The sequence below is a fragment of the Seriola lalandi genome, unplaced genomic scaffold (genome assembly GCF_002814215.2).
Source record: "Seriola lalandi dorsalis isolate HSWRI2012SDOR001 ecotype SW California unplaced genomic scaffold, Sedor1 jcf7180002054676, whole genome shotgun sequence".
Classification (NCBI taxonomy): Eukaryota; Metazoa; Chordata; class Actinopteri; order Carangiformes; family Carangidae; genus Seriola; species Seriola lalandi.
Genome location: NW_019525229.1, coordinates 298,513 through 321,642, shown reverse-complemented (window position 1 = coordinate 321,642; position 23,130 = coordinate 298,513). Strand labels below are relative to the sequence as shown.

Below are 23,130 nucleotides of genomic sequence, written 5' to 3'. Positions count from 1 at the left end.
GGGGGGGGGGGGAAGGAGAGAGAGAGAGAGAAGTGTGACATGCAAGAAGTCAAACTATGAAGGTTGCTCGACACTCAATTGACCAAACTGTCATTACTGGGGTGCCCTTGTTCATTCTTTTTCTGTTGTCTTTCTTTCTTCCTCTGTCTCTCTCTCTTTTCAGAGACTCAAGTAAATGAAGCTTGAATGCAATGCAATAGTGTTGAAATTGACTTTATGCAAATCAAAGCACTGTCATATATGATAGTACGAGCAAATACAACATTGCCACCATAACTTTGCATGACAGAGCTCTGGACCTGAGGTTGGAGTTTGCAGTCAGATTTTTACTGTGGGATAGTGAAGCTGTATCTTTTTCAAAAAATGAGGGATATCAAAATGTCTTCCAGTTCACTGTCAAGATGTTTGGGTTAATGCAGGTTCAGGGAGACGGAGAGAGAGAGAGAGAGAGAGATGCAGCTCAGGGGACAAGGCCCAGGTGTTTATAGGAGACAGTCAGACAGTAGTAATCTATCACTGTAGCTGCTCCAGACTGTGTTTGTGTGCATGTGTGTGTGTGTGTGTACGAGCACAGCTGTCCATCACAGTGGGTGTCTCTAGTGCTGACGATGACTTTGCAAAAATAACACCTTTCCTTACACCCAAAAAAGATGCTTCTTTTTGAAACTGATGGTTCTGTCTTGAGAGTAAATATAAGTTTTGTCTGTATTTGCATGAATGTATGTACATAGTCTACCTGTGTGACGCCAAATCAGTGTGATGCATGTTTAGAGGTGTAACGAGACTTTAAAAAATGATTTTGAAATCAAGCCTGAATGGAAGCGGGTGAATTAGCATGTCTGCATGCGACAGATTGCATATGCACATGAACACCAGAACCACAATATGGACACAGAGATACATGCTCTGTCTCTTTGTAATTGTTATGACCGCGGTCATTATTGTAGGTGGTTTATTGTATATATGTGTGTGTGCCCTGTGTTCCTGTTTTTTTCCATTTGTATGCAAATAGGTGTGTGCCGCAGCCGCGCCGTCATTGGGGGAAAGGCTCTGCACCCTGGTTGGTGATTGGCTGCATCCCCGGTCACCTGGTATATAAGGAGCCAAGATGGCAGTCTCGTTTTCCTCTTCTCCGAACTGGCCACACCGTGCAGCAATTCAGGTTTGTGTAGTTTCTTTGTTTCATTGAATAGTAAGGGTGGGCTGCCAGTTTTGTTTCTATGGTGTTTTTTCCTGTTTATTTAGTTAGGGAGGTGAGTTGATTGTTATTTGTTTTCCCTTGGTGAGCTTAGTTGTTTATTTTCAAGACAGAGCGATTATGTTTATTATGTTGGCCTTAGTCCACCCTGAAGCCTAACCTAAATATTTATTTTCTATATGTTCAAAAGAAACTTTTATGTTAATAAATCATTTTCTTTATATTCAACGAATCTTTGTGGTGGCTACTTGGGGAAGATGGGGCTAATTCATGTTGTGTCCTAGGGCCCCCCTAGACTGGGGCATAACAGTAATGCACGCACGCACGCACGCACGCACGCAGCAGCAGCAGACGGGGGGACTTGGACATATTTCTCTAGTGTGAAGGGAGGAAATTATTGCACTGCTAAGACTGGCAGGGACTTCCTTTGGCCTGCAGAATGCATGATGGATCCAATTCATCCCTCGTATTGTCTGCTCCTTACTCGCAGTAAGCAGACCCCAATTTTCTGTCTCTTGGATTTTCCATGTTACAGTGTTTGAATCCTTCAGCAACAAACACTAAGTGGCTAGCTCACTAGCTGCTAAAAACAAAAGTGTTGTATGTAACCTCTAAGATAATTAGGAATTTTAGGAAGTGTCAGGGGCATATACATTCATTAGTTCTCATTACAAAGCTAAGGACAGAGGTTTACTACAAGGAAGGGATAATTAACTAACTCCCTAAAAGTAGAAACAAACAGAAACATGTGGGCAAGTGAGAATAAGCTTGTGGTATATGGACAGAGAGGGAGGAGTGAAATTAGAAATGTGCTTTCAGTGTAATTCTATGTACTGTGATTTGCATTGACTGGAGTCTAATCTTATTATGGCAACCTCTGAATGCTGTTTCATGTGTATGGGTCCTGTGTGGGGTGAACATGCCTTCAGTAGACTCATTTCATCATGTATCTGCTCTCTGAAAGGGGCGGTACACGATGCATCCTGGGGTCTGCCCCAGTGGTAGAGTGCAGGCCTTGCATGTATGGGTTCAAACATCTCCAGATAAAGATGCAATCTGTGGTTTCTCTTAACAAAATAACTATTTGTACTAAAGACACAGACCTTTTTTAAAACAGAATACAGGATTTGTGGGTATATTCATCCCAGATTGGACCGATTCATATGAAACATTTTTCACAGTTTCGCCTCATGTCACTGATAAACCAGAGACTGGAGAGTACGCTGAATCCTGCATCCTCTTGGCTACTTTGGATCTTTGCAAGTGTGACTGGGTGTTTAGGTGGTAACTTTCCAGCCAACTCTCCTGGGGCAAAGTTACAGCACAGATGGGGCAATAATTCATGAAGGAGCTAAGGAGGAGAGACACACTCCAGCAAAAAAATACAGCAGGTCTGGCAACCGGAAAGCTCTTTGGGTTAGTGCCAGCACCACAGTCAGCCTCAAGCGATGCCACCTCCTCTCCTTGGCCTCAATCAGGCAAAGGGCCAGAGGACACCTGCCCACCTACTGGTACTGTTACTGATGACTGTCTGTCACTGTTCTGTCTGATCATCTTTCTTTCTGTTTTCCTCTCTTTGTCAACATCTTTTTGTATTTGTCTGTATCCTTCTGTCTCTCCCTGTGCTTCAACACGGTTCTTTACTTCCCCCTCTCCTCTGCCTCTATTCCTTCATTCCTCTACTTTGTCATTGAGATGTGGATGTGTTTGAAAATTGCGACTGTAAACTCAACAGCTGTAAAGTGACTAGTTTCAATTAATTTGATCAACAGGTCAACAGGAAATAAATACACTATAAATATGTACACCCCCCTAGAACAATCAGTAATAACTTTATTTTGACTGATCAGCCCCTTTTGACTGGTCAGTGTTATTTTAAAATGTTGAAATACTTCATTTCCTATACTTTCATCAAACTCTGACCTCAGTTTCACCATGGGGGATAATAAAAGTAAGGCTCTTCTACAATGTCTATTAGTGTCCAGGAGCCACATCTCTGTGGGGAATGCCTAATGCAAAAAAAAAAGGAAGCACTTATAGACCTTATGTTTTGTCTGCAACAGCTGTTGCAGCACAGTATCCTATACATCTACCATGAGGAAAAAAGAAGTTGCAATGACTGGTTTTTGCAGAAAATGTAAATCTGAATATTGAGATTATGAGAATAATCATAATGAGAAAAATTTGAACAGGATGTTTTTTGAAAATATATGGTACTCTTGAGATATAATAATCATGTTTTAAAATATTCTGTTGCTAAGGAAAAACAATGCGATTTCAATTCTCTGTGATCAATCTAAACAATGGAAATAAACTGCTTTTGGCAGTGACTATGCCTAATCCCTAGTGTGTTATAACTTGTTGACTCTGATTCAGTCAACAACTTGTCTGCTCAGCTGTGAGGAGAAAAACCAAAACCACTGGAGCCATAATCATTCTCGTCTCAGTCTCACTCTGCTCCTCTCGCTCTGTGACCCATTTCTGGATCTTCTCCCTGCTGCTCAAATGTACAATTACGGAACAGACCTGGGACTCAAGGATACACTGGTTGAGTTTCAACAAAAACAGGATGCTTATCAAGGCGTTGGCCTTCAGACACACACACTTGCACATTTTTACTGACATATGCACCCCCAAGCTACCTAACCTTAACCATTGCAACTGCTTCACCTCAACCCTTATCCTAGCCTTTGACCTAAACCTACACCTTTAAAAAGCTCTTTGCAAAAAGTGAAGGCCAAACAAAATGCACACTTTACAATAATATCTGCAATCTTAAAGTGTGAAATTGAGCATACAAACACAGATCTCACAGTTGCGCTGCCAGTAAAAAAAGAAAAGAAAAAAAGACACAAAATATTTGGCATCTCAATCACACACTTTTGCACAATTTGCACGATTGTCCTCTCACTAATGTTTCCATCAAGCAGCCACACTGCACTGTGTGTTAACTTGTTTGTTTTAACTTGACACAGACACACACACACACACACACACACACACACACACACACACACACACACAATTGTGCAATACACTTTCTTCTAGATAAGAGCTGTGACCCCTCTTCCTGCCGTGAGATAAGACAATGACTGATGATCATGATACAGAGAGAGACAGAGAGACTGAAAAGATTAGTTATGACTTTTGTTCTCAGATTAGTACAGAACGAAAAATGGATACCCCACCCACTTCCTATAATATATGGTACTCCATGGACTAACTGACACACAGCTAAAATAAATAGTCTGGTGTTAAGTAAGACATATTTGCTGCGATCTCTCCCTCTCACAGAACATTCCCACCCATCATCCTACACACACGCACATGATTAAGATTCCACAAGGCGTCCAGATGCCAGAGTACTCCCAGACTCAACACTGCTTCCTAAATGTTAGCGTATTAGGATTGATTTATTAAGTTACATGTCCCTTTTCACAGCCAAAATTACAAAGTGCTGTACAAATTGAAAGCAAAATTGTACAATGAGTCATTCAGCCATTCAGAGCGTTTGTCACATCCCACGGCTGATGAGCAAAGTTTTGCTGCACGGTCCCTCAAGGCCATGAAAATGATATTAACCCAGATGAATAACAAAAGAAATTCGAAACAGAAGTGTCTTTCTGTGCAGTCATTTATGAACGTCTCTGCATCCTCCCTTGTTGGTTATACTCTAACGGCAGGGGTTTTTTCTACCACAGTAAACAACCCAGTTGAACTTTCACTCGGGTTTCAGTAGAAGTGCCTGAACTACTTTTAAACACAATTTAGAACCTTTCTTGAACATCCAGTAAGTCTGAGTAGAATCCATATTGGCTAGACAGTTAAACTTCTTATCTTTGATTTAAGCCTGCTTCACTTTTACTGCCAGATGAACTCTGAGGTCACTGTAGCTCTTGGATGCAGTTCTGACCCCATTCCCTTTCCTGTGTTTGCTGATTCTTATAGAGCCTCATCAGAAATGTTGGGGGCTTTACTGTGAATAATGTCACAGACTGAAATATCATACAAAGTACATTCAGGACACTGGTTTTCATACAAAATGACTCTGTGGGCCCATATTTATGGAGGTATCTGAAGGTACCTTTTTCAAACAAGTGATTTCTACAGCAAATTGGTATCACATTAAACAAAAGAAGAAGAAGAAACAGGAAAAGCTGTTATATTATCTGTCGTGTATCGAAGTCTCTCAGTTGTAACATTTTGTATTTATGAGAAAACTGATGGTGACAGAAAACTCAGAAAGATTCACATTCAGACTGACAATTCTGTTACACAGCAGGTATGAAAACATCCATCATTTTTGAACGCCAACACAGTAGAGAAGATCTGAGCTTAAGCAACACAAACACTAGTAGAATCAATAGCACTCTGTGTAGAGATGTTATGGCAGCAACAATCCAGTTTTCTCCACGGTGGAAAGACATTTTAATAAAACAGCTTTATGTGGGACATAGATGGTGTATTCAACCACGAGTGTTGACATAATTAAGAGGGTGTAGGCCGTAGTATCAAAGCGTTAGAGTGATGATTGTGTTTCAAGCACTGAAACTATAAACACTTCTGAGAAAACAACTCTGTGGAAGAAAGCAGAGATCTGGTCCCACTGGCATCACAGCAGCTAAAATGGTGTCAATCTCACTATCGTCAAACTGCGGTCACTATAAAACCATGTCGCCGAGGCTCCATTCCAAACATCGCTTTGTTGAACGACTGCTTTTATATTAAACACCGGAGAGAGACGGGAATAAACACCACTCATACTGATCGATGAATATAATATATACAAAGGACTTGGACTACTTGTCCTAGAGTCACTGCTGCACAGACACATACTTTGTAATTCCTGTAGAGTTCATGCTAGATACATTTTTACTGTCAGACTGTACACACACACACACACACACACACACACACACACACACACACACACACAGCATGCTCACGCCTCACGGGCATCAAGGGCTACCCATTTGGTGAAACAAGTTTTTCCAGTTTGAACATGAATGCCCGAATAACAACATATCGCCTGCCATTATGTAGCGTACAGTAGCTAGCAAAACACAAAAAAATAGAGGTTTGTGTGTTTTATGAGTACAGTTGGAGCTGCAGCAGCTGAGAGGCGGGTGGAGATAGAAGCGGGATTATTTTGCATATTCCTTTTGTGGAACAAAGATTTTTTCCTTTCTTATTCCTTTAATCTGGTGACCGATTAGATTTGCCTCGGGACTCCTTAAGGTGTCATGTGACATTAAATTGAATATCCTTTGTTTTAAACAATACAAAAAGGTCCTCCGCTCATTCTTTATCTATCGCCTCTGCTTTAGTTTAGTTTAGTTTATTTGACCATAGAAAACAGGATAGCACTACAATGGCAAGGTCTTATTTCCATTGTGGTCACTGATAGCTCTGCGGCTGGCGTGGACTGATATTTGATACTGATAATTCACAAGCGGCAACCCATTTTATAGCACATTTATTTTACCACGACCGAGTAGCTCTGTTTTTGAAAGGCCACTATAAACCAAGAAATATTCCCAAAGTGAAACAGGGCCTCCGTTTACTGAGGACAACAGGGAGAAATCTCACATTTCACCTTAGATATGATGTAGAAATAACAAACGGGGGGGGGGGGGGGGTTATGACAATAAACAAGGTTGCAGGAAGGATTATATATCTGACATAATCTTGTCAAGTGAGTTAAAACTCGCAACATCATTAGCATCGTGTTTCCAAGGTCTCAAACGCTTGTGAGAAAACAAGTCCTCTTCTCCACTGATACAGTAACTATTAATCACCATGGAATAAATATTTTAGATGGAGCATAAATATTTTTATGAGCGAGACTTTACTGCTTGAGTTTACCACACCCCTCTCTCTTAAACTTGTTTTTTTCTTCTCTCTCCTCCCTGTATGTTTGTCTTAGTTTCTTTCTCACTTTCCATTTCTCTCTTTTAACTCCCCTTCATTTCTATCCAATCCACACTGCACTCTCTACTTACCCAGGCCACACCACTTGAACCTTCATGTAATGACACATCATTTTGAAATGAGGCTCTCTGAGGGGATTGGCAAATGTTTGGATTAGAGCCAAGTTCTATAAATTGTGACATGTCTCCAGTGTTGAGCGTTGAGTGCAGATATGTGGCAAACAGAAAAAACACAGTGTAATAAATGGGTCAACGCTACACAACTCAACTGAAGATGATTAAGAAAACACAGAGGAGGGGGGAGGAAAGTCTGCTCAGGAAATAGATAACAGACCTCCTTCAAGTTGTTTGACTGTGTGCATTAATCCTCCTGTACTGACAGCAGCGTGGGTGTGTTTATGTCCCAGGCTTACATGAACAGTAACTGTGCTAACTGTGTATGTTTGTGTCTGCATGTTATGTATGTCTGTCTCCTACCTTCAGTCTCAGCGTATGTGGCTTCAGGTGAGGGAGTGTCCTGGCCCCAGTCTCCTGCAGTGCCGATCTGTACAACCAGGAGCCGCTTTAGTGGCACCAGGTCAGCATCTTTGAGACCTGTCTCTAAATGATGGACAATGCCCTTCCCTGGCTGGCTGGTCACCACAGTAACCTGGGAATATAGTGAGGAAATGCAAAAATGCCTCAGTAAACAGGAAACAAAAAGGACTAGAATACAAATAGTTTACAGTGACATCCCCGTGCAGAATGGATGAATCCATCTAGAGGAGCACAAGGTTCAATGTAAGTGGAGCTTCCACACAGGGAAATCTTGACCGCCCTGAGGCAGTAGAAGCTGTGAAACTTCAGCATTTAGGCCGGTAGCTGTAAAGGTGGCTTGTGTTTTATCGACTGACTGATTGATCGCTTTCATTAGGCCCTAAGATTACTGCAACACAGCTTAATGTTTCACTGGGGCCACACCAACATTCATATTCCACTATCTTAAGTGTTCTCCATCCCACTACTTTGAAGCAAACCAACACTGCTGCTCTTCCACAACCACACTTAACAACCTCTGTCACTTTTAATTGTATTGTTATCAGGCCACATTGATGTCCCTCCCCACAACTATTCCCCAGAAGCGTACTTTTGAATTGTTCCAGCTGGCGTCATGAAAGTTTGTTTTACAAGTTGTCACATCTACAGAAATGCAGAACACAAAATCACCACAACAAAGCATTCCTGGGCTCTGACTGTAATGTTTCTGAGTTTGGGGCCATGACATACAGTGAATTACAGTCACTAAATTAAGTAGACAGTGCCAGAAATGTTGTCTTAGTCGCAGTAAAGCAAACTCCCACCCTAACAGAAAAGTGGCACGCACATATGTAACAATGACACAAATCTACACTGACCCACTTAATGAGAAAAAACTCGGCTTTAACTGCCCTTTTGCTGTATGATCTGTAATTTTAAAGCTTTCTGTATCTGGAGCCATCGTCATCATCGTCATCTCACTGTCATGACACAAATGAACAACACAGCTGGTTATGGACTGCAAAATGTTATTTTTAGTAATCCATTAATTTTCTGATAATTAAGATTTCTGCAGAACATTTACACAAAAGACAACATCTTCCTGATGATGAGAGATGAAAATAGTTTGCATAGGAAACAGATAAACTAATGTTAGGCTGATGTTAAGCACCCGACTGAATCACATTAACAGTAGCAGTAAATGATGATTATAATGTGATTATTGATGGGATCTGCTCTCTGCTTCCTGCTGTTTAGCCAAAAGTAGAATCTGTTGCTGACGCCTGATGCACATCATCAAGGAGGACACACACACACACACACATACACACACACACACACGTGAACTTTCGAAAACGTCCATGAATGAAAATGTGTACTGTACAAGTGGATCAGCAACACACACACACACAGACACACAGACACACACACACACACACAGTGTCATGTCTCTGCTTAATGTCGCTCTGCCTCCTAATAGTGCTATTCATATCTGCTGCTGTCGGAAACAGTGGGTCTTAGTGTAATCATCTGTCCAGAGCTCCCCAATAAAGCTGGCTGGATTTGAGAAATCCTCATCAACGACCCAGAGCCTTGTATCCAGAGGACAAATTGTTCAAATTCAACAAGAAGGGCAGTGACTGGCTCATGTCTCAACTGGCTCCCCATATGTCCAGCACTTAAATTTAACAAATGAGACACTTTCAATAATGTCAGCTAATATTCCTCTTCCTCTTAACTGTAATTTGCTGACATCAAAAATGTTGTATCTGAGTCTCAGGTTTTGAGCCCGGAACTGGAGTATTAGCCTAAAGCTGGCTTTGAGTTACATAACATGAATAAGAATTAATAGTTCCATAAAATGTGCTGCATCCAAGTTGCAGCTATGATCTTTTATTGATATCAACAATTCTATCCACTTCAATCATAATGAAGCGATGTGCATAAGCGAGTGGAGACAGATTACACTAGGATTTGCAATTGTTTAAAAATTTTGTACACTCAATGGATTTGCGTGTTAGAAGTGATAGCTGATTGGATATTCTAGCAGGAAGGCACTAAGAACTTCTGAAGCTTATCTCATGTCAGTTTTGCAGCTCTTTCTAAACAGGTGGCTCCGCAGCAGATGAGAAAGACACATTTGAAAATGTACATGAACTGGTTTTAATTGGACTGTCTGATATGTGAAGAGTTGTCAGCCACTATAATGGACTGTTAAAGCTTTTAACAACATGCTAATGAGATTCATAATTCACTATGTTTTTTGTAGTTGCTAAATACAGTAAATTGTACCTGAAGAGAGCTATTTAACAGGTATAAGTGGAGCCTCTTCACTACATTAGCATGAAGTACAAAGCTTGAATATTAAAAGGGATCTATTCAGTCTGAGCATGCTGCAGCTGAAGAGGTGGATATAAAGAGATAAAAAACAGCCAGATATTTGGAGGAAATTACTTCATAATCAATAAAGATGTGCAAAACTGACAAAGCGGTTTCTGTACTGTGAGCTATTGTTATCTAATTCCATGTTCAGGCCGATGCAGTTTTACTGTCCTAGAGACAGACATGCCTCTGTTGTTTCAGGACAGTTTGGAGCTCAGTGCGATTACTGTTCTGTAATGTTATGACCTCACATACTGTGGATGAGGAAAACTGAGCTTTTGTTTATGTACATTAGTAAACTTACGGAAACAACTTTTTTTGCCTAATCCTTTCCGGGATCTAACATTTTCAATTTCAATATAGCCAATCACACAGCATTCAACTGTATTTATGTTATTCACAGCCCAGGAGGTACTGTTTGCTTTGTTAACATGTTAACTGTATTTCCATGTAGCAACTGATCAAGCAGCACTTTAACACTTTAACATTAAGTAAAGCTTTGTGACAATAAATGACCAGACATTGAGTCACAGTGAGTGAATGACAATTACTCTCAGTACTCTAATGAACAATGGTTTAAAAGCCTCCTAAAACACACCAGCTTTAATTTTGTTTGAAGAATTATGCCAGCCTATGATAGACTAACTTTCACAACCGTTTATAGTCAACCTGAGACGCATGTCTTTAAAAAACTCATCAGCATCATTCACGAGACTGTACTTCTGTGCTTGAGTTGTAGCATGTGCTGTTGCTTCTATAAGCACCAGCACAATTAAAAGCCACACAGCAAATAACTCACCAAGACAAATATCTTTCTTTTAGCCATGATTTTAATGAGAATAACATTGGAACTGAATGTTTTCGTTGTGCTATTTGTGCACAAACAAGGTCAATCTATGCTCACCTCCACAGATGTGTTGTTGCTGTTGGCCTGGTTTCCAGTGCTGGTATGCCTGATGTACTGTTTAAACTGTTGTAGACTGTCCAGCACTGCCTGACGCAGCAGCTCGCCTCCTCTGGCTGCTCCCCTGACACAGCCTTCACCTGGAATAGACCTCAGCTCCTCCACGCAGGAGTGCAGCCTGGCCAAGTTACCACGAACCTGCTAAAAATAGAGAGGGGAAGAAGAGAAAAAAGGGATAAAAGTGAGAGATAATGTGGGTGACGGAAAACAACAAAAGGAAGAGGGGTGAGAGAGAAGGTGCAAGAAAAAACACTAATAGAAAAGACAAATTCCTTTTTAGAAATACTTCATCTATCTTACCGCAAATGGCAGTAGGCATTCCTGCTGCCGGCTGATGGCGTACAGACTGAGTAGCGGTATCCTACATGGTCCATCCAGGCTACAGGCCAGGGACAAGAAGTTATCCAGAGCATCACAGATCACCGTGCAGGTCTCTGACCAACATGGAGGCAGTGCCTCCACGATCAGGACCCTGGCTGGTTGACGCCGGAATGACGAGGAACAGAAAGCAAAGTTCCCAGAGTTGGAGGAAGCCGCTGGCCTCTTTCTGTTGTCCATGGACATCTGAAAACAGGAAATAGAAAATACTATGGTACTCAGTGACAAAGAAAATGGTGAAAGGTATAATGAAAACATCTGAAGCCAGATTTTACCCCGGATGTTAGAGGTAAACAAGCACAAAAATATTCTCAGATGTTTACAAAATATCAAATCCAGGTGAATATGTAATGATTATCCATTGCCCTGTAATGATAATCACATCATGCAGTCAACGATATTTATTAAAAGTATATTAGCTAAAGTCCTGATCATCTCCAGTAACCTCTACCATAAATAGAATATGAATAAATAGGGTTTGATGAACATGGAAAATTATGTAATAATCTGGGTTATAAGTAGTTTGGTTTTAACATAAATTTTCCTAACATCTGAGGCTGTTACCAGTAAAGTAGGTTTTGTGCAATAATGACTTAAAGATAGGGTTGGCTGAGAGATGTAGAGAAACCATCTGCAGACCAGAAAGTTCTAAGGCCAGGGACAAGAAGTTATCCAGAGCATCACAGAGCACTGTACAGTACTGTCCTCTCTGCATATTGGCTAATGCATATGCAGAGAGGACAACATATTTTATCCTGGGGTGAACATTCTCCCTCAAGTGGTCAAGTTCCCTGAGAGTTTAATACACAGAGCTGACTCTCACTTTGTGCTAAACGAGCTGAGTTATATGTGATAATTACATAATAACATGTTATTATAATAATTTGAAATATTGATGACATTGTAGATACAGGATAAACACAGAGAATCAGTGTTGTCAAAAGAAATATGGATAAAATGGAGCATATACAGAGAGCTGGGTTTACTAACAGTGCTGTATCAATACTAATATTAGGACTGCAACTTGTGATTATTTCTATGAATCTGAATCTTTTCAATTAACACATCAATCAATTGTCCTAAAGCATGAGGGGACATCTTCAAATTGCCAATTACTCCATCTAGACACTATCATCATCATTACTGAAGGGAAACTCCCTATTTAGCAACATCATTGACGCCCTACTTTAGTCATTTCATTCCACCTGAATGGATGAGAACAAGGCAACAGACTACGCTTCAGTTTCCGCAAGACTATGACACATGTTTTGGTGGCTTTTTGTCATTTCATTAAAGTTGCTTTGAGGAACAATTCATAGCTGTAGACCAGTATACTAATGTACAGATAACAGACTGAAATGCTAAGTTGATTAAGCAATCAGTAATCATTTTTGAACCACATATTCGCTAATCACTGCTTCTCAAATATGATAATACAATTTTTTATATCACTGTAAATGGAATATCTTTGGATTTTGGATTATTGGACAAATTGCAATTTGAAGATGTCACACTGGGCTTGTGGAAACTTCAAACAGCATCTTTCACTATCTTTAAAAAAAAATTATAGAATAAGTTATTGGGACATAAAAATGAAAAAAATATTACTTACAGCCCTTAACTTAATAACCATGAAGCATAATACCTCAGATCTCTAATCCAATACCTAAACATAACTATTTATGTGTATTTACTTCTAACCCAACTACTTTGGAGCAGGGACGCTTCTTCACAGTGGTTGGTTGGAACTAGACTGGCAATAGTATAAACACAAGCAAAAAGCTTTAATCTGCCTGTGTCCATGGTCTGGGTAGTGCATTTCTAATTTTGTTTACAAATTCCCTTTCATATTTGAGTGATGAATTAATTTAAAGGCGGATGGAGTATTTCAGCTTTCTGTCATCATGTTGCCATGAATCTGCCACCGGGCCTGCTTCACATGATTTGTCTGTGACAGGGTTTAAACACACACACACACACACATGCACAAACACTATCATATTGGCCTGCTGATGCCCGCAACTAAACGTCGACCAAGGTACCAAGTCTCATAAGACACACCTGAAAGCCTGGACTCAAAGAACTGACAGAACTAATCCTGTACTATTGAAATCTGAGCTCTGAGCACTCTTTATCATCCAGGCTCTGAAATCCACTGTCCTGAAGCCGTGCTCTGTTCCGATCTTCACAGAGAAGAGCTATTTTACTAGTAAGACCCAATATAAAGGGCATACTGTGTGAAAGTGTGTGTTTGTCGTTTGATCTCGTGCCCTCCTCATCTGTCTCTGACTCAGTCCCCACTTTCTGAGCAGAACTCTATCCTTCTCACCACCAAGATCACACGTCTTTCACATTCACTACTTTGATCTTGCATCATCTCTTAGACCACCCTCTGTGTAAACATAAATACATTCAATAGGATTTAGCCCCATAGAAAAATAATACAGCCTCTGTTTGCAGGGCAACACCTGTATTGGGTTGGTGCCAGCTCAGCTCAATTCCTTCGCTTCAACATCATACATACTATGACGAAAACGGTATAAACTGTGTGAATTAAAAACTTTCCTGTACTATGCAGCTCTACATTAGAGTAAAACGTGGGTGTCATCATACATACAGTATGCACACACATGGGTGTCTATGTGTGTGTATACTAAATGTGTGATGAGCCATGTTGGCCATATCATCAAGCATCAACATAAGTTATATAAATGTTGGAAAAGCTTAGGAGAATAACAGATTAAATGTTGAGCAGCTTGATAAAATGAAGGTAAATCTTGTAGAATTTAACTCTTTTAACAAAACATTAATTGGTATAGGAATATATGTGTAAAAGCTAAATACTATACAGAATGGATTCGTGTCAGCTCTGTTGTTTTTATATTTATAACTGACTTTTGCTAGCTTAAATGACATTTAAGCAAATTACCTTAGCTAGGTTAAGTTCCTCCAGCTGTAGTTGTCCTCTGCTGGAACAGTAAATGGGGTAAATATACAATATTTTGGAAAGTATCAGAACGATATGACAAGGAAAACAACAACCACGAACTTTTAACTAAATATGTAGTAAGCTAACAGTTTCCTAGCTAAGCAGGCTAACGCTAGCTGGAGGCAACAGGTAAATACGTTTGGTTGCGCAGCGTTTGTCCGTCGAAGATTGTCTATTGCTAGATGTATCACTCAATACCTTTAAGTACTTATCATGCAGAAATTTTAACTTAAAGCTAAATTCACTGTCAAATCCATGTGCCTTTGATGAATTAGTTAGAAAGAGTGTGGAATAAATAGGGCTGCAAGTTTTTTTTCTCTCTCACTATTTTATGATGTCATCAACCAAACCCATAGCATCTTGAAATAATTTAGACTTCATTGGAAAGCAGTTCACCCAGAATGCCACAAAGTTCACATGTTCAATAACAGTATTTATAGAACTTAGTAGTGTTCACAAAAAGTATTGAGCATCTGTTACATCTGAGAAATCAGTAAGATAAACACACATAAAACAAATAAACACCACAACTCAAAGTAACCTACTGCCTCTCTCTTATGTCAGATAGAAAAAAAAAATCCCCAAAGTTTTTGCCAAGTTTATTTCAAAATTTTTGCATCCTGTCCTGCCCTCCCTCCATGTGTTTATTTCGATTCATTATTTATAGATGAATCGAGAAAAAGATAAATGAGAGGCCAGGGTGCAGGGACATAGTGAAAGAGTGATATGGAAATTTGCTCCCGATTGTTGGCCTTTTCAATTCAAGTGCTTTCCAATGGGCAGTGTGTGTGTGTGTGTGTCTGTGTGTGTGTGTGTGTGTGTGTGTGTGTGTGTGTGTGTGTGAGAGGGAAAAGGAAAGAGGGACTTTCAAAGCAAGCCATCATGAAGGTACAATCAAGATATGAAAGGTTGATGAGATGGGGTTTTGATGTGTGTGTGTGTGTGTGTGTGTGTGTGTGAGTGTTGTGTATGAAGGGGCTTTGTAAAGTGCTGTGGTCTGTGTAAGAGGCTTTGGTGAATGCTGGGTTGTGAAATGAGAGCTGATTGATGCACAGTCACATGTACCCCCCCCACACACACACACACTGTGCAAACATATTGCTTTCTCAATGTGCATGAGATTGACATGAAGAAATGTGTAACATGCACATCTGCTTATGGGAGATAAGATGAGGCGTGTGTGTGTGTGTGTGTGTATGTGTGTGTGTGTGTGTGTGTGTGTGTATGTGTATTTGTGACAGGAAAACTAACTTCTGCCAACTCTCTGTACCTGGCAAAACCACTTCCAGTTAAATTTTCCCAGTGGAAGTCCTGATTTAAAAGCACATTATGTGTTTGTGTGTGTGACCACATGATCGAGGATTAATGTCGCTGGTTGGGCAGTGGCTTCGTGAAGGCTCTGGCAATCCTCCACCCTGCTCTCCTTCCTTTCTTTACTTCCTTCCTAGTTACACTGTTAAACAAACATGTCCACACACTCCTCACACTCTCTACTCCCCATTCACTCAGTGCCTCCTCACTCCTCCTCTTCTACGTCCCACCTGCCTGTCAGTACTCAAAGCTCTAATTTTATCCATTATGTATATGCTGTGAATAAGGCGAACACTGGGATGCATAGATTTCACTATGAGGATCTTCCACTGAGACGGATGTTGAGTTTTCTGTCTCAAATATGAAGGCCCCATGTAAGGGGATTAGGTGTACCGATATGACTGCAGCTTAATCGCTCTTTCGCACAGACGCACAACTACAAATGCGTACACACAGGTCATAAAATACACACATGTGCCTCCTAATTTAGTTGTGATAAACACACACACACTTCTAGGTCAATAGGAGCTTTGCGACAGTGCACTAATCCGCTGTGCCTTTTTGATTTACTGAGGGGGATTGGGGAAAAGTTTGCCCGGTAGTTGTAGCTCTTACTTTGCACACTAGTTGCTTTTTCAGTCTAGCGTGTTTCTTGCGCTATTTCAACTTTTACTTTTGGGTTTAGTTTTATTCACTGTGTGACTGAGGTTAAATTAATGTTAAGTCAGTTGTACTGAGTTGTTTGCTGGCTTGAGAAGTTTCAGTTTAATTCCCTCAGATGGGAACAGGGGCATGAAATTAGAAAATCCCCTCAGTGCGCTCTGGCAGTTTTAGTTAGAGACGGTCAGATTGAAGTAGATAACAAGCACAAACATAGTTTCACAACTTGAGTTTTTAATGAACTATTTTATTTGTGATACTCACTTTATCTGCTTTGGCTCTGCACTCACTAATAAACACATTATATCTTGTTTGTTTAACAACTTGGGGTTTTTCATTGGGTTAAACACGAAAAATATAATGTGCCAATTAGTGACATGTGGAGATGCTGGTGGGTTGATTGTGTTACCTTTGAACATAGCCAGCTGTTTCCCCTTTGTTTCCAGTTTTTGTGCTGAGCGGAGCTAAACAGCTGCTGGCATTAGCTTTGTGTTTGCTGCACAGACATGAAAGTGATATTGATCTTTTCTGCTTAACTCTTGGCAGGGAAGTGAATAGGTGAATTCACCAAAACTGTTGGACCATTCTATTCACAAGAATGGCGTGTTCAGAGTCGCTTGTATAAACGACATATGGTTAGAACAGAAAACAAGAATACCTACATCCACCCTGGTTATTACATGTTGACTATAACCATTACAGTAAATCTGTGCAGGAATTCAGCGTAAAACCACAGGCTTGTTTCCACATTGTAGCAACAGTCTGTAGTGATATGTGTAATAAGCTGGTGTAGACGCAGACATGATTGTGAAAGCTGCTTGTTTACAGTGTTAGCACAGCATACCTGTCACGCACCCGTCTTTACACAAGAGCTCTGACTTCCACTCAGCCACTGCAGATATTGGCTTGGTTCTGTAGAAAGGAGGGACTTTTTTTTCCTTTTTTTTTATGTTGAAACTAGATTGTTGAGGACATGGAAGATGAGCGAGGGAAGCGATCAGAGTTCTGAATCATTTCATGGAGCAGCAGCAGCAGCTCTCATCATGTAGAGCGGGGATGCTGTTCTGCCTGACATGTAAAAATGCTCTCCAGTCTACACTGCTGTTTGAAATTCTTACATTTAAGTTCGACTACTAAAGTTCATAAATGTCACTTTACATTATCGTCCTGACTCTGTCGCTCTATCAGAGCATTCAAAGCTTTATACCAAGTGGCAACTGTGAAACCCTCAGGGCAGGTGAAGTTTTGGTCTCTGTGGAGGTGTGTCCACTGAAAAAATGACAATATTCAATCAAAGTGATTTTAAATCTGCTTGAGCACAGGAAAACAAATAAGGACAAACCACTCTGTTGTTTTATCCCCATGAAGCCTCAGAGCCAGTCCTGTCTTATTGTCACAAGGATGTTTGGGTCATAGTGTAATGATGACTATTATGAGAATTGTTGCTCTAGGAAGTGTGTGTGTGTGTGTGTGTGTGTGTGTGTGTGTGTGTGTGTGTGTGTGTGTGTGTTTTGAGATTAGTAATGGTAAGCATTAGTACTTTAAGTGTTTATACTAATCCGGGTGGGAAAACAACTTTATTGGAATGCTTTTTGGACGAAAGTGCGTGTGTGTGTGTGTGTGTGTGTGTGTGTGAGGCAAATGCTTTGTACATCAGAGCACAGAGCCAAACCAGTTTAGTGTGTTTTTTGTGTTTACAGGGTATAATAGAGGAGAATAGGGCAGAGAATGGGGAGGTGACTGTCCTGGTGTACTTTACAGTAAAAGCATGGGTGCAGAACCTTTTATGGCTTAATGGTCTAATGGTCAGTGCTGATATAATTCAGCTCAGATGTTTCCCAGACAACAGACAGAGCTATCTCCATCTTGAACCAGAGTTCATGTAACAAATAGGCCGTGCTCGTTCATCAGAGGCCATTAAAGTCTTTCTGAGTGCTCCTGGGTGGTGCTTTCATGTCTGTACAACAGCACATTTCCTAGAGATTTACATAACGAAATGGTTTAAAGAGTAATGACAGCATGACGAGGTTCTGCAGTGAGGTCAGAAACGCGAGGTTCCCTTAAGGCTGCCATCATCAACATTTTTATATTAGCAATGAATCAAATGACTCACTGTGCGATGTGAAAAGGGTCGATTGAGGTGACAAACTCCCAGGAAATTATCACCAGACTCTCCAGTTCCCCACAGAGCTCGATAGCATCTTCCAATCATGTTTTGGTTTTATGTCATTCACCCACACTGCTCTAATCAGCTCAGTTTCCAGCTGTTTTCACCGAAAAAATGACTGTACACTCACTGCCCAGCACCATTTAGCATTTAGCAGATAAAGAACCAGATATTTCCCTCAAGAATTGGTGGAAACCAAACACAGAGCTAAGAGCTAATTTAAACCATAAATCATTTTTTCATAATTGCCTGTTTGAGCCTATGTTTCTCACTCTTGTGCAGGCCTTTCTTTCGTTCTTGGGTACGATGAATTTTGGCTGGTGAAAGACTCCTGCAAGAGCAATTAATTCTGCAGCTCTGAACCTGCCATATTCAGTGTGTAACTAATACCATTCAAGCCCTGCTGAATCTAATTATCCATTACATATCAATCGACAATCTAATTTGTTATTGAAAGCCTGGGGCCACTTCCCTCTCTAATGAGATGATGGATGGAGAGTTTTGGCTGGTTTTCTGCCAGGGAGGTTGATGCCACTCCTTTATATTGATGCTCGGCAACAAGCTGAAAGTCTTTCGGCCTGCAGAGCATGACCGTAACATCCTCAAAACGTCTGTTTCCAGTGTTATCTCAGCTTCTCAGCTTGTTTCATCTTATCTGCGAGCTCACTCCGAGCACCTTTGCGTCAAGCCACATGAGAAAAACGGCAGAGGAAACAGATTGTCTACCAAACAACAGAAGCTCCTGATGATCTTGTGACTGCAGCCTCATCAATAAGTCAGTGTTCCTAATGTACCACATGAACAGGAGTGATGTTCTCCTGAGGAAAATTGTGGAGACAGTCCTCATAAACATGGATGACTCATCTCTAACCGAACATCAACATCTCCAGGGATAAAGCTGCGAGTTAGATGACGTTGTTCTGGTCAGGTCATCTCCTGGTCGTCTTATGATCTAATTAAGAGTTGTTATATCACCACTGTATCAGCAGATTGGTGATGTGGTGTCTTTTAAGCCCTTTCTCTGTATTTATGAATGAAGAATGGCTGACAAATTCCACCCATATATTGCTTTTATCTACGAGAAATTGATGTAGGATGGATAGAAACATGGGACCATAAAAACAACCCCCAAGGCGTGTGTATGGAAAAAGGCGTTCAATTTTAAACTTGCACCAAGATGTTAATGTTTAGTCAGCTGTCTACGTGGTCTACCCCCTTCTCAGACCACGCGCTGTATGAGTGAATCCAACCCTGCCCCGTGCCAGCATCTGTTACCGCTGTACAAAAACATGACTTCAGCTCAGAAACTATGCGGCTCGAACACGGTGCACTCTTTAGTTGTCGATGAGAGCGAAAGTGGACACTGGCCCTCTTTGTGCTCCCTTGCCATATGTGTGATGTTGAGATGCCAGTAAGCGCTTCCTGCTTATCTCTGCCGGGGGACAGTATGGACAATATAGCTCAGTACAGTAACAGTTACAGCACGACGTGGTCTCATCCGATCTGTCGGCACGTCACGTGAACCCCTCCAACAGTCCTCGCTGTTGTTCCACATTCAGACAAGGAACAAGCAGCAGCAGAGACTATAGGTGGTGCCATCTGTGGGGGTTTGACGCTAATGACCTTAACACGCCGGGATTCGTTTCCCTCATTTCCTTTAACAGAATAAAAATGGGGGGTCGTTACAGTTAACAATACCAATGACTTGGTGATGATGAGGCTTGTGGTTTACAACAGTCTCTCCCTTGGGTTATAGATTTTCTCTTTATTAGCACATATAATTTCATAGTAGGACATTAATGAGCCATTGGTGGAAACATAATTATAATAATAATATATCTGAAGATGTTTACAGCGGAAGCACTGTAGATCTCACTGATGTTATTACATTTTCTATCAAGGGTAGAGTTGCTGATATACATGCATGAGCATGTGTTAAGCTGTGTGACCAGCCATTGCTCGTCTCACTCCTGTATGTATGAGGTGAAGGGTTGACAGTGGAGCTGTGTACATCGCGGTAACGACGTCACCACTCGCTCTCCCTCTGTGTCAGCTCTCTGTCCTCCGCTGGGACGTATAATGATCAGGTCACTGTCATGTGTCTGTTTATCTATATATAGGCTGTAGTGTCCTGCGGGTGGTCCTCGTTAACATATTCATGAATCTTGGTCCTCCTGTTGATCATAATTTAAAGATTCATGTCATGTCATGTGCGTGTGTGTGTTTGCATGTTGCCTAATTTGCAACACTGCCAAGGAGCTGATATACTGTACTCTGCACGAGTTGTAAAATGTCAATGCACTTCTCATGGGAGCAAAAAGTTTTTTTTTTTTATTATAATAATATCTTAACTTGAAGTTAACGTTACAGTACACTGACACAGTTAGCACGGCGTGTTAGATTTGTTAGATCCATTTAAAAACAGCAGATGTTTTTGAGATGAACATGAACGGCTGCTAACTTTTGTAGGAGCTCAAGAACAGCTAATTGGAGGGAGGCTGCATCCACCCGTGCAAACATTGTTCCAAGCCGATCAACATAGAAGACACTGTGCTGAATGACAAGCGGCATGTCTGCTAAATTTGCAGGCGGTTTGCAGATTTGTGCGTAACGAATGAAATCGGTTCTAAGCAGCAGCAAAGCATGTGGATCAGGTTAAGAGAACCTGTCAGATTTTCATGAATATGGAAAAATGAAATTAATACATAAAGGCTTTTGCGCAGCGGTCCCAAAAAATACATAAAGCTAGTTATAAACTTCAGAAAAAGAGAGCGACTGACAGGGTGCAACAGCAGAGGCCACATGCAACACGCTTGTCTCGCTACGCTTTGAAAAGTGAACATGGAATTTGTGGGAGGCAGTCCTTCTGTCACAGGAAGATTAGGTGAAGCAAATAAAACTAGAATTTAAAATGTCAAGGTGTTTCTTTAACCTGCCGCCAGATCCCTCCAGGTGTATGAAGCATCTCTAAAATTACTTCTGCAGCTGAGAATTCTTCATGGTCACGTTATGTTTGGAGGCAGAGTGCCATGTTTTCTTTCCATCTGTGGTGCAAGCCGCACGTGTTTCACTCAGATCCACGTTCAAAGTTAAACCAACCAAACACAAAAAATGGCTTCATCATTAATTAATGGTTGGATGATGATCTTATCAAACTAATGTCCCCTATCACTGAAAATGTATTTTGCTTACTGTTACTTCACTGTGCGGAGTCTGTGTCTCTGTGCTCACCTTTAATCTGAGACATGTACTCACAGGTATGATTTTGTAACATCATGGCTGTTTTGGAAACGTGGTGATGTGACAACTTTAAACCTCCAGGTCATATACACTGAGACTTTTCAGTGAAGTAGAAAACACCTTTTTTCTCCCAGCTATTAAACTTTTGAAATTAAAAATATTTACATATTAATAAAATGAATCTTTCAATAAATTTTATTTATTTTTCTGAGTATTTCTTTTTTATATTTTTCTAAATATATCGGAAACGGCTCTTTCAAGCCATTCACTGTAATTGAGGAGGTTTTCATGAGTTTGTATGTTCATGTTTGCTTCCTCCCACAATGCAGGTGTAGGTTAATTGGCGACTCTAAATTGCCGGTAGAGCATAAATGGTGGGGTGCAAGTGTTTTTATTATAAATGATGTAGATTACGGGGAATAGGGCTGGTGATGGCGATGGTGGCAAGAGACTGTAGATAGTATGGCAGATGATGGCGGAGGTTGGGCACGCGGATCAGGAATCCGCTAAAGCTGGGCAGGCGGGTGAGGCAAACAGACAGGAATCCAAACAGGTGAGACTAGGCTGGAGCTGAGCAGGAGGCAGGGTTGTAGATGGAAGGATCTGGAGCACAGGGAAACAAACAGGATTACTGGAAAAGTCCAATAAAAATAAACCAAAACAGACACAGAGCATCAAGTTTGGCGAAGAACGGTGAGCTGAACCGGTCCTTTGTACTGCAGCAGGTTGTGGAGTTGATTGCATGATGGGAAGCAGGAGAGACTGGAGGGAGCAGGAACCAGGAAGCATAGTGCAAAGTAATTTCATTTGTTTTCTCTGCATCTTTTAGTGTCTTGTTGCAGCTGTTGGACTGTTTTGATGCCTCACGTTTTGTAATTATCTCCTTTCTTCCTCTGCACCTCCATCTTTTTCTTTTCATCTATCCCTCTCTCTGTGTCTTCGTACTATACCGCCGTACATTTACATTTTAGGTGTTTACCTCTCATCCGCGGTGACTTACAATGAGTGAGGATGTGGGGGTAGAGGGATCTTCAGCAGGATCATTACCCATTCCTCCCTTTCTTCCTTGATCCTTCCAACCGACCCAAATTCCTCCATTTCCACCCCCGTCCTCTGCTCCTTCCCTCCACTCTTAAGTGCTCTTCTGAATCAAGGTGCTCTGACAATTGCTCTGGAATGACAGTTTTTCACCCTAATCCTCAGACTTGTTGTCATGGAAATTGGGCTCTCCAAACGGCACTATTCAATGGCCCTCACATGAAACATGAATGATGAATTTGAGTTTTTGTGTGCATCACTGTGTGCGTGTATGTGTGTGTGTGCATGTGTGTGTGTGTGTGTGTGTATGAGGGGGCCAACAGGCGGATTTCAGCAGTTAATCACTCTTTCTGTCAT

The 23,130-nt window shown here is 41.0% G+C and overlaps 1 protein-coding gene across 1 annotated transcript in view; it reads right to left on the bottom strand.

The window, feature by feature from the left end:
* Positions 1 to 11,554, bottom strand: part of m1ap (meiosis 1 associated protein) — a 34,459-nt gene extending 22,905 nt beyond the window's left edge. Inside the window, exons 1-3 of the mRNA XM_087178117.1 lie at positions 11,291 to 11,554; positions 10,931 to 11,131; positions 7,606 to 7,777 (exon numbers count right to left, since the gene is read on the bottom strand). Of these exons, the coding sequence (XP_087034243.1) occupies positions 7,606 to 7,777; positions 10,931 to 11,131; positions 11,291 to 11,554 (637 nt within the window). The remainder of the gene's footprint in view (positions 1 to 7,605; positions 7,778 to 10,930; positions 11,132 to 11,290) is intronic.
* Between the last annotated feature and the right edge of the window lie 11,576 nt (positions 11,555 to 23,130).